Genomic DNA, 13,267 nt, shown 5'->3' on the forward strand with positions numbered 1-13,267 from the left:
CCTGCTGCTCCTCCGCCCGATGCGCAGCAGGACGCTCTGCTGCGCATCGGCAGCGGCTCTCTGAACCGACATGCAGACGGCGGCAGAGATCGCCTCTATCAGATCCTCAGGATGAAATTTGGACTTAGTTTCCAGATGTAGTCAAACCATATCTTTATAAGAGCGTAAAGCTGCCAGGTTAAAAGCTTCAATAAGTGCGACTAGTCGACTGGCCCAGAAAAAAGTCATTGCAGAGAAAATAATCGACTAGTCGACTAATTGGTGCAACCCCTAATTGATACCCCCTTCCATTATTGAGAATGATGTACATATGGCAAACCCTTAAATTGAGTCCCTGAGATACAGTATGTAAAGGACAACTGTGTTTACACTGGTTTTCACATCAGCTTGATCTAAATTTACAATATTTGCCATGTAAGTTTTCACACTGCCATTTACCATTCTCATTGCCTTCTAGCCTATGCGATGTCTCTGTGTTTCATTGTGACAATGTAATTTGCTATGTCTTCCACTGTCTTGCTTCGCTCCGGTGGCTGCATCCACCTTACCAACAATTCACTGTGGCATCAGGGTCACTCTGTCCTGTCAAGGCGCTTTATCTCCCACCGCCTAATTTTCTTCTCCCTTCTCTGTTTCACTGTCCGCTGCCTTTATTTGTTCTTTATATTTCATGGTCCAATCATTACCTTAACCTCCTGTTGACCTCTCTGGTCATCTCTCCTTCTGTCCTTGTGAAGACAGTTATCAGTAAACATGGTGACAGTAACATGTCATGCATTAAGCTCATTGGGATTCTTTATCATCGCACGTCCTTCTCACTTCTCCCTCATAACACTGTGTATGGACTGTGGCCACTGTTGTTCAGTAACGCAACCAACACCTATGTGCAATTATCAGAACTTTAAAGAAATGTGGTACAGTTAAGGCTCTGCGCATCATTATTGGGTTAACTCCCAATGCCCTTGATGCCAACCTTTTATATAGATTGTAGTGAGTTCTTATGTTCTGAAGAGTGGTGGAAATAACACTGATGATGGAAAGAAAAAGTCAGTTTTGAAAAATGGGGGTAAATTACAACCGATTACATTAAAATATTCAAAATAATGTCATCTTAAAGCCTGAAGTGAACAAAACAATTCTGAACCACCCTTGATTTCAACACTCAATGACATAACCCGAATATAAGCATAAGTAATGTTTCCCATCACATGGCAAAAAACTGAGTTATCAAAGCCCTTCAAGATCAAAATGTACCATTGATCGAAATCAACATTGTCCCCTATAGGTGATACGCTCAGTGGGAAGTATGAATTTAAACTATGTGAAATATGATTGATTTTTTTCACCACTAGTTTAATGAGGATACAATGTCCTTTCAATAACTCAACCTGAAAATGCTAATAATAAAAATAAAAGCAAAAATATTGTGCAAATTTGTGATAGCATGAGATTGAACTTCTAGGCCTTTTTGGAAACATTTACTCAGATATTATTTTACTCTAGTGCTTTTAGAGTTTTTATTAGTTTGTTGAGATAAAATGTACAGTAAATAAGAATACAAAAAATGACAATGATTTAAATTTTTCAACCCTTTTAAGTTAAGCCTTCAGCTTTCATCGCCTAAATTATAATTGCTAAAGATGGTTGCAGCTGTGCCCACATATGCATACAATGCAACCAGGAATGACAGTAATGATACATTAGCACTGTGGCTTACCAGAGTGATTATTGTCATCCAGGTTAACTTTAGCTTACTCTCTGTTATTAGTTCCAAAAACCGTTTTACTACTCAGCCTCTGAACTGCCTGCAGGGTAGAGAGATAACAGGCGGACATGATTGAGGATGAAGAAAATTGAAGCATTGTTTACTTGAAGTTAATTGAATCTTGTCGGAGACAAAGACAGTCCATCAAGGATGTAGGCATATTTAGGCATGCTGCTCCAAAAGCAAAAAGGTTGTCTGTGTTTTATTTATTTATTTATTTATTTATTTATTTATTTTTTCACGCTTTATGCTCCTAATTTGAGGATGTGAAGGCGAGGAAAGAGTGGTTCCCTACAATATTATGTTTTCTACCAGAGCATACGTATACTTCTGTCACAATATTATCTACTTTGCATTTCTATCTAGAAACATATTCTTCAGAATGTTTTTCTTTTTAAACGCAAGACTAAAACTGGCATATAAATATAATCGAATGCTCTTTACCAAAGCGTATGATAATGAATTTTGCTCTGTATTTTGTCTTACCTTGGCCACAGTTCACAGTGGAATCAGGGTCACACTGCCCTATTAAAGACACTCCATCCTATTCATTTCTTGGCATACATAGTTTGATCACCATCCAAGGTAGACTTGTTTTATCACTTTTTTTAGGCATGTTGAAAAAATTTTAAGCACAAACATGGCAATGCAGATGGGACATATCTACAAATGCATCAATGGTGCAGAATTGACACAGGTATTAAAGTTTTCATCCCAATGCACATACTGTATAAAGCGGGGCACATCAGAAGCAGCATAGGTGCTTCAAAGACATACAAAGCACACAGCTAAAGGTCCTCCAAAAATGTGTAGTGAAATGTTTTTCAACAACATGCATGGCAAAATGAGAAATAGTGTAACATCATCTTCATATCTTCTCTGGATTCTGGTGACTATTTTTGACCTAAAGTTCATTTAGATATTTTAGTGAGTAAGCTATTATTGCATTTGTATTTTTTACTATAAATAAGTCACAGTTATGTCTATAATTGCTGTGAAAGTGGACCTGTAACATAACAAAAATGATAAATCAAAAGATTAATGTTCATATTTTCCTGTTGTCCAGGACCAAATGAAGGATATTTTTAAAGTTTCTCAAGTAGCATTATTAATACAGAAACTAAATGAAGTCACACAAATTTTACCATACATAAGTGAATGTGTTTAAAAGCACTGCAAGCATTACATTAAGGTGGTGCTTGGGATTTCTGATCAGTGCATTATGGCTTGAGATACAGTTGGTGCTGCCTCTTATTTTCATGATTTTCTTTTCTTTAACTTTGACTTTTTGTCATTCAGACATTTACTTACAGTGAACACAGAACAAAATTACATCCAAGTACAGTTGTTTTTTGTTCATGCTGTCCTTGTTTCTAAGGTATTCCAGGAGAAAACCTGTTTATAAAAATATGTCTGCACAACCTGAGTTTGGAACCCTATACCTGATTAAACCACAAGACTTCTGGAGATATGTCCTTAGGACAGATCAGACCAATGCTAAGTTTGATGAGCATCAGACACAGTATACACACACACACACACGCACACACACACACACACACACATACACACACACACACACACACACACACACCAAACCAGCTGTCAGGTTTGGTAGTAATAACTTATTTCGCAGCAACAAGACCTTGAGTGGACAATGAATTCTTCTGTGTACCATTAAGTATGAGGACGGTCTAAAACTTGATCAAAACTAAGTCAAAAAAGTACAATATCATATAAAGAAGTAATTCACAATGATGTGGAATATTGTAAGAATTCTGAGTGCTGAGAGATTAACTTCCCCTTATCTGTTTCTCTTCCCCTTCTCATGTTAATCTTCTCCTACAACTAGGCTGACTCATGACATCAGTCTGGACGAGTTTGAGGATGATGACCTCTCGGAGATTACAGAGATCACTGACGAGCGTGGGATGAGCCTCAACTGCAACGGCCCTGATATTAAAGTAAGATTCCATGAGTCATGAAATTTCATGCAATATGCAATGAATTTGCTTTAGGTTTTTATGTTACAATACTTTATCACTTAATGCAGAGGTTTGCTTAACTAACCTCTGTAAAATTAATCATGATCTCCTTCAGTTATTGATTTCACTTACCTACTAGCTATTGATTTCATTTCTGCTACACCTTACAAATTGTTTAGCTTAGCTGCTCCTTAAAATGCATTTATGGCTCCAGTTAATAATTAAACTCAAGAAAAGATTTATATATTGACTTAAGTGTGTTGTTTTCAGTTTTGTTTTTAGGTCACAAATATTAAGCGTGACAGTATCCATAATAAATACGTTTACAATAAATGTATTTGTAATGTCACCCTGAACCTACCACAGATCTCTAAATGCTAAAAATATTGATTTCACTGCGAAGACATAAGAGCAGAGGCATACAGTAAATGTTTTTTTAACTAATAAAAAAAAATCTATGTTTTTTGTCCTCAAAAGAGGTTTATAAATCACAAAAAGCATAATAGTTCAATCTATGTTTGGCTTGTCTGTATTGTGCTTTTTTATGCTTTTCTAAGTATGTAGTAGCCCCATAAAAAAAGAAATATTGAATAACAATTTCTCTTGCAAATGTGTGCAATATTGCAATTGTAAAAGACTACGTGGATGCAACATTTTGTAGGATATAATATTTCAAGTGTCGCTTTAGAGCTCTGCTTCCCAAAAATATGTGTAGCTGTTAGGATGGACTTTTACTGCTGTTTATGCTGATAGATCCCTCTGACAAAGATATTAAAGTTCAGGGAGAAGAGTGAGGATGCTGTCATGATGGAAAAGAAGGTGGAGGAAAATGTGAAACATTTAATATTGTCAACATTTTATTGTATAGTATTGTAGATAATGCTTTGACATTATCATGTCTAACTTAACAAATAAAGGTTTCATAAATTCATGTCTAAATGTGGTGATAAAAAAAAATTAATTAATTTTAAATCCACAGTAAAATTTCTATTTTGTTCAACTATACATACAGTCACATTTTGTTATATTGATCTCAAATTTACTTGAGTGAATCATGAAAAAAACTGGAGCAAGTGTAAAATTCAGCTCTATAGGATAGATGTGCTGAACCATAATAAGTAAGATGGAGGAAGAAAATAGCCAGAAGTAGATTTATTATTCTGTCAGATCTGCTCTGTTCCCAGTGAACCACCATCACCACCTCCATTCAGCTCTGCTGCAGTATCCTTGGCAACTGAGTGGTTGAGGGGCTTTTCAGTAACATCCATCTTTGATCACTTAGCACTGCGTGGCACTGATAGGAAATCCTCCAGAGAGCTGTGAATATATTTTAGGTTTAGAAGGTTGTTATTTTTTTCAGTTTTTCCCCATCTTACCCTGGGAGCTAATTATAGATCAGATTACCAAATGTGAGCTCTCTCAGCGGAGGTGTATTTGTATGTGAACATTGATGACTCATCCTCTCTCAGGGGCCTTGTGAAGGTAAAATTTCACAATGGGTTTCTGAATGGCAAACACCAATCAGGTTTCATGCCAGTCGCAACAACAAAGCTTCCGTGTCCCTGAGTGACTGCACTTCCAGGGTACAAGGCTGTTTCTGTCTGGCTTTTGCCGACCGTGCATCATTTCAATATAAGGATTGTTGTTTAGCATTTGAAAAGAGTCAGCTGTGTTTGGTCTCTGGTTTATACATCAGTTGTACTAGAGTTTGGATCACGACATGGATCAAACTGCTTGGGTGGGAGGAAAAGGAAGCCTTCTCTTCGTCAATCACAATGCCTATGTATTGTGTGTATGTGTGTATATATATATATATATATATATATATATATTAGGGCTGAAACGATTCCTCGAATGATTCGAGTACCTCGATTACTAAAATTCCTCGAGGAAAATTTACCTGCCTCGAAGCTTCGTTAAAACCCTCTAGAGTCATTGGACTCGCGGGCGAGTCTTTTTTACATGTCTGCTTTGGCGCGACGTAGCAGCAAGACTCCGCCTCCCCGAGTCTCACTTTCTACTGGTGCTTGAAGTGCACATGTTAAACTACACACCAGTTTTTAAATCGGGTTAATAGACCAAGTAAAACCGGAGTTATGCTTAAATATGTAAACCATATTTTTTTCAATTAGCGAAATTGTAAAACCCGCTCCGTTCGACAGTGAAACGGAGCGCTCTCGCAACACAAAAAATAAAATGTAACAGGATCCTCTCACTCGAGCTCATGTATTCAACTGATAAGAGTTGACATTTCGTTACAGATAAACGAAGGACAGTGACGTAAGTAACCCCGCGAAAAAAGTAAAATGAGAAAAAAGAAAAAAAAGCAGTAACGCGGGAACGGAGAAGAGAAAAAAGAGGCACGTAGACAGATAGTTATGATATCAGACCGATCGGTAAAATCTACCTCGTAATTTGTATATCGGACATTGTTTTTTATTTTTTCTGTAAAGAATGATGAGAAGAATGAATGTGGAGCAGGCAGCAAAGCTCTTTTTTGAGCTCGAAGATGAGGGAGACTCGCAGTCTGAGTCTGAATCAGACAGCGAGGATTCTGAAGACGATGTAGCGATTCAGTCATTCATATCAGAAAGAGAGAGAGGACATGGGTATCAGGAAGAAGATGAGCTAGGGACAAACGTAGCTAAGCGAAGGTCGAAAGTGAGAAGTAGGCGGGGCTGTACAACTGCGCGGTCTCGATCACCGAGAGGTGGCGCTGAGCCCCTCCCGACAGTGATCCCTGGAAGACGGAGGAGGATCCTGACAGTGTGCCGGGAGTAAGCAGGTTTCAGCCACGGCGAACACCCGGTGTCCAAATAAACAACCTGTCTTCCTATAGTCCAAAAGATCTTTTTTTATTGTATTTTGCCACTGACACAGTGAAAACAATTTGCCTCAACACAAACAAAAATGCAGCAAAAAAAAAAAAATTCGGGAAAAAGTACAAATGGAGTGACATTGAAATGGAAGATCTGTACAATTTAGGCATGTGATGTGCCCCTCTGTGTTGTGGTGGACAGAAATTGTTTTCTGGAGTGGCACAAATGATTTTTATTGTCTTATATGACATCTTATCCTTTGTAAATAATTGTACAAATATAGCTAAATAATTGCCATGACTTCAATTTATTTAGGAAAGTTATACATTTTTTGGAATCTTGTTTTGATATTTTGTAAATAGTAGCACAGAAGCGAATGGATTACCTACAATTTATTGATAATAATCTAATTATACATGAGTTGTTTGCTATATTTGTACATATTAATTTTGAAATATTGAGTATACTTTATAATTCTAAACCATAAAAAATATTTGTTATACACATTTGTGGGTTTCACAGTGAAAAAATTAAACTTTTTCTACTCGAATTTTCCTTTTTTGTGTGTGATTTTAGGTCCAAATGCAATGTCAGTAAGTCCAAATGAAAAAATGTGTAAATTGAAAAAGTTCAGGTTGTCCTGAAAAAAATGATACCACATAAGGCAATATTAATGGTTTTTATTAAGAAATATAAAGATAAAATCAAAATTAGTCAAAAACGGCCATTTAGAACACTGACTCCTAAGGGTTTTAATTTATGTTTTATTAGTTAGCGCACCGTGTTCCGGCCGGGACTTCATTTGCGTTGCGCGGAGCTCTCACTTCCGCCTCTGAGTTGTTGACAAAAGCTAAGTCTCAGCGGCATAAAGTCCAATCTTCAAGATTGGCCCGTGGGGATTTTATTGATTGATGATAATGCCCGACTTTTTATCGTTTTTGGGGAACCAATAAGCATCCTTAAAATGACTGGGGGATGCCTGGAGTACGGCAGCATTTCTCCTCCGGGGCTGCTGGTTGAAAGCGAACGGCGGGAAGAGCGCTGAGGTGAGCGGATAGCCTGAACATGGCGGGCGGCTGAGTAGCTGATGCTTACCGTGTAAATGTAGCTTTACCGACGAACCGCACAATAAATTTCATATCCCGGTCTGAAGAAACGGGTGGCGGAGCGCATCGTACATGGCTGGTAGATGAGTTTCTGAGTGTGACCAGTGAAGGTGTCGTAAATATCCCGTATTGCTTCCCCCCGTGTTCGTCCCCCGGTCTAACGGTTCGTCAGTCCGCTGGTCTATTTCCTCCCCTCCACCCCATCTTACGTTCGTTCATTCGCCCTCTCCTCCCACTCCAGGCGGCATTTCCCGTATTTTCAAACCCAAAGCGTGACAGGTTAGGTGGCAAGGTGAGTTTAATTAATCTATTAAACTCACTGAAGATGAATACATAAACTAAAAGCTGGATTGTAGACATTTTTTATAAGCATATTTGTGAGCCTGCCTCTTTGTTATTAATTCAATATAATTTCAGATTTTTCTATAACTTTTCTTCTGGTTAACTTAGAAAGTGAGATATTATTGTTACAGGTTAGTTTTCTAAACTACAAAAAAGCAACTGTTAGGGATGCTCAAATATGAAAAATTGGACTGATATTGATATCTGATAGTAAAACCGGTATTATGCCAGATTTACCAATATTTCATTTTATAATTTTTTTATCCGATTACTCGATTAATCGTAAGAATAATCGATAGATTACTCGATTACTAAAATATTCGTTTACAACAGCCCTAATATATATAATGTCATATCACATCAGTTCTTAAATCTCTTTACTGCCTCCATGTTTGTCAAAAAATAATTTTACGTACTACCTAATTAAAGTGTTTTTAAACCCAAGTATTGTGGCTTTAAAGTTAATCAACACAGTTTGGATTGGGTCAACCTAATGCAGCCATTCCCGTTTTTACCTTTCTTAGTTGGATATGAATCCCACAAAGTGACAGCACAAGTCAATTATTGATAATGATTTATTCACAATTTTTAATTTTATCAGAAAAAAAGTGATGATAAAAAATATAAACATGATTTAAAAAAAAAAAACCTAAACATTCAGCTGCAGTCATCAGCTTGTGAGGCTGTTCTTGAAAAATTTAAGTAGTGGTGACCACATCAGTAAGGTCAACATCAGAAGGGGGATTCAGAATGCATTTTGCCTCATCAATCATTAACAGGAAAATGGAAGGAGCATCACTTCAGACAACAGTTCCTGTGTCAGCAGGGCGAGGTGAATCAGATGTTCTGTAAATATGTGTGGTTCTTAGAAAAGGTCAGGGGTGCACACACAGAGGAATATGTGAAATACATACAATATGTCCCGATACTTTGAATTCTATGTTCTGTAGCGTCCTTTAACTTTTGTGAAGCCAGAAATGTAATGGGTCAAAACTGGGACAAATCAAAAGTACTTTAATTTACAGCATATTCTTATACTAAGATGTTTTTTCTCTCAAACTAATAATATTGGCATTATAAACACCTGTTTATGTGACATGATTCCTCCAGTAAGATGTTTTTTTGGAGAAAGGCCCTAGAATTTTCTTAAATAGTTCTAAATTAAAATAATTTTCTCCATTTTTTTTTTTTTTTTTACTTTTTGCTCTGTTTGGGACTGAAGAGGAGACAACTAAAATTGTGTTGTCTCCTCAATTAGAGGAGACAATAGAGGCAAATTGCTGGATCGTGCTGGAATTGATGTTTGTGTTTGTGTTTTCACTGATTTACTGCAATCTGGTACTGGAAAGAAAAAATAAATTGCAAATGCAAAATATTTGCAAAAATAATCTTTTTGATAACTTCTATATCTGGTGTACTCAAAACCAAAAAAAGAATAACTTCAACTTGATGCACAATGATGTTTAAATTGCTCCCATCTGTTGGACCCAATTATTGTATTTCATTTGTATGGATTTAGGGCAAACTGCTTTGTGAATATAGTTGAGAAAAAGGGAAAAAAAGAAGAAAAAATAGGAGTAGTCTGAACCACTTGCAAAAACTGGAGGGAATAAAGATTGTGAATTCTCGTCTTAGTTGCAGTGAAATGTGCTTTTTTCATATTGAAATATGATTTCATTTCTGACATTTAATCTGGTATTACTGCTATAAAGGTCACTTGACTGATGTATATATTAAAAAGTTTGTAATTGAAGATTCAGTGCTGTTTACTGTTCACATTATTTAGTTTAGCTGGAACTGTTAGCTTGGTTAATTCCTTGGTCAGAAATGTTTCTCTGCTTAATTGTGTCCAGCTTTCTGCTTATAGAGTTTGTCTGTGCTTCTTGTTATTTAAACCAGTTCACCTTCAAAAATTTAGTTTGAGTTTTAAGAGAAGAACAATTCATGTACAAGTAACAGTTCTTTTTAGAAGATTTTGTAGTCAGCCTCTTTGTAACAGTGAAAGGTGTCCGAATGCATGGCTTATCCTGGCAAAGAAAAGACAGGCCGGGGCTCATCAAAAGACATATTGAATTTCCAGTGCACATGGCTTTAGTATTTAAGGGTTAATGTGGACCAGATCAAGCTCAGACAAAGCATAAAGAGATTTAGCGCTCCTTAGAGACGTGGGATGACAACATGTATCATCATTACATCCACTCAAGGCGGGGCTGGGAGAGAAGAGTGCTTCCATGCTCATGTGTAAGGATTAATTGATCTGATGTGCAGCCATTCGTCGTATGTGAAAGGTTGGCAAGAATGACATTTTTGGGTGGGGTCACTTGACTGAGCAATTACATTAAAATGTCTGTAGAAGCACACAAAAACACCCAGGGGTAGATGCATCAGTTGTTTGCAGACACTATTTTCACACCCGAGTGTGAGTTTCTAATTTTAAAAATAGATTCAATGGCAGATCTGCTGTCAAAGTCCCTTTTCTTGCCAAACAAGGTCTTGCAGCAGTTTACTTGCAATTAAATAAGAAATTATGTATGCATGTATGTATTATTTACATTTTGGTCAGTTTGGTATGCGAGAAGAAAAAAGGGCTAAAAAGGATCTCATATGCTGACGTTAACAAAAACCAAATCAGGGATGTCACAAATGGTAAAGAGTATTCTCTGTTTAAATATTTGGCTAATAATCGTACACATGATGGATGGGATTAAAATTACTCCTGCATATATTTATTAGAATCTGCATCATGAATAAAGTGCAAATGCAAAGCAAATATGTGGAGCAAAAGAGTTGTGAAAGACAGAGGAAATTGCAAAGCTTCTTAAATGTACATAAAAAAAAACATTGATTAATGCATTTTCCAGACAAATCTTCATCTCAACATGTGACCTAAAACGAAGCAATTTTTATTGTTTTTTTCTCATGGTAAACACCATCGTCACAGTTGTTTTAAAATCATTGTTTTAGAGATCAGAGTCTTATAAGCACTGCTATGACGGTGCCTATGAGCACATAAGCAGACTTGTTTCCATAGCAACAGTATTTTTCTTACCCACTCCACGTGACGAAGCTGAAAATACATCGAGTGTTGGCGCGTGTGCGTGCACAGACACACACACACACTCAACACCCCCATGGATACTGCTCTCGTCATCTCCTCTACACATGGTAACTGGAGAGGAAGCTGCCTCATCGAGTCAAGTGGACACAAGAGAAGTCCTTTTCTCTCTTGGCTCCTGTTTACACCATTTTCACAGCCGTTTAGGGACACGATCATGCAGATTGACTCGTTTTTTTATCTCTGAATATATAATGACTTATTACTGACTATCATCCTAGTCTTTTCCTTAATTTGTAGGACAGCTTTGTTCACCTTATTTTTAAATACACAGCTTTGGATATGTTAAGCAAACAATTGGTCAGATTTTTATTATGAATATTTAGAGGCAACAAATGGACTTTAAGTGTTGCTGCTTTTAAGTGTTTCCAAATTGATATAGAAATTGTCTTTACTAATACTATCAGCTATGACAAGCTGATAATATTAGTAATAAAATGAGTTGAAATAAACAGAACATTTTTATGACCTGAGAACAATTGTGGTTAGTCTGTTTACTCCATGATCTCAGGTAACGGAAGCTATTTTTTCACATGTAATGTATTTTAAACTTGTATCAAAAACAATTAAAATGCTGCCATTTTGTGTTTTGTAGTAAATTTTTATCTTAAAAAGAGACAAAACCAAAACTTTAAAAGATATTGATTCTTAATTATCCTTGACAAACATACTTTCATACATTAAGTCTAACTACTCCTTCAGGGTCTTTTTTTTTTCTTTTAGTGTTTTTATTGATTTGCATAGTATGAGTTGTCTATTGTTTTTTTTCCTGCTCACTCTACTTTGATTAATAAATTCAATCATATCCCTGGCAGGAATGTTGCCTTCATCACCAGGGTGGCTTGTCTCTAAGCAACAGGGGGACAGGAGTCAATTAAAGGGGCCAGCCACGATTTGTTGCCATTAAAGCAAAAACCAAAAAAAGAAAAGAAAATGTCCTGCTGCAATAACAACTATAGAATTTTTAGCAGATGAAAAGCGATGGGGAGTGAAGAAAAACTCTTGTTTAAAAGTAGCTTACATCAGAGCTGTGTTTGGTACACATATAGATAAATGGACATGTTGTTGGATTGATCATTGATAGATGATGCTTGATTAAAAAATAAATGAATGTTGGCTGATTTAATGTATGTATATAGTGCTGGATAGATGGACTGGCAGATTGACAGATCTACATACAAAATGATCTTTGAAAGATATGATAAATGTGCAGATGTGTGGGTAGATGACCAATGTAGATTGAAAAGTAGATGAGTGGATTTAGAGATCACTGTACAGATGAATTGATAATATTGTAAAATGTAAGTTAGATAAATGAAAAAAGAAAGTTATTCTTTTACCACATAAGATTGGGAATTAATATTTTGAAAGTTAATTAACATTTCACAGCCAATTATATTTGAATTGAGGACATGTCATATATAGCAGAACATTTGCATCCTATGTTCAGGTATTTTTTATTTAACTTTTTATGATACATTTATGGAAGTTCTGTTTTAAACTAATTCTAACCCTTGGTTGTAATGGAAAAAAATACTAACTTTGCTTTTGTCATTATTTTTAACCCACTTATGGCATGACTTCACAGCATATACATTTTAAATGCGACTGTTAATACTAAATACTAACATTTCATTTTAATATCTCTAGTATAGACTTTACCAGTAGAGGTGTATAAATAATCTTTTTCTGGCTGCAACACCAGATCAAACGTTTACAGATTTTTCACATACCATTACCACTTCCTCTTCTCATACAAAAAGGCCTTTTTTCTTCCTTGGTGAGAGACAAAAAGTGAAAGACCTTTGGAAATCTGGGATGAGCGCCTCACTGCATGCAAATGTGCTTGAAGGCAACATTTAGCCAATGGAAGAGGATTAACCTCCATCCCATTCACCAGCTGGGTTTTAGTCACAGCCTGCAGTTGTAAAGATGCATGTTGACAACCAATCTGCTGAAGTTCAAATAGAAAATATAAATTATTTCACTTGTAATATTTACACTGAACCATAAAGATTATGATTTTGACTTCTTTTATGTCAGTAACTTATTTTACTATGCTTGAGTGAATACCAACAGTATTGAGAAACAAAAACATATATTTTTTGTTGACTTTATCACCGTGCCGTTGATGA

The 13,267-nt window shown here is 36.2% G+C and overlaps 1 protein-coding gene across 1 annotated transcript in view; it reads left to right on the forward strand.

Annotated features, from left to right (window-relative positions):
• Positions 1 to 13,267, forward strand: part of mapk8ip1b (mitogen-activated protein kinase 8 interacting protein 1b) — a 40,576-nt gene that overhangs the window by 9,078 nt on the left and 18,231 nt on the right. The window contains exon 2 of the mRNA XM_015002893.2: positions 3,618 to 3,729. Coding sequence (XP_014858379.2) covers positions 3,618 to 3,729 — 112 coding nt within the window. The remainder of the gene's footprint in view (positions 1 to 3,617; positions 3,730 to 13,267) is intronic.

The sequence above is a fragment of the Poecilia mexicana genome, unplaced genomic scaffold, assembly GCF_051168715.1.
Source record: "Poecilia mexicana isolate PSO_F unplaced genomic scaffold, ASM5116871v1 scaffold_3, whole genome shotgun sequence".
Lineage (NCBI taxonomy): Eukaryota > Metazoa > Chordata > Actinopteri > Cyprinodontiformes > Poeciliidae > Poecilia > Poecilia mexicana.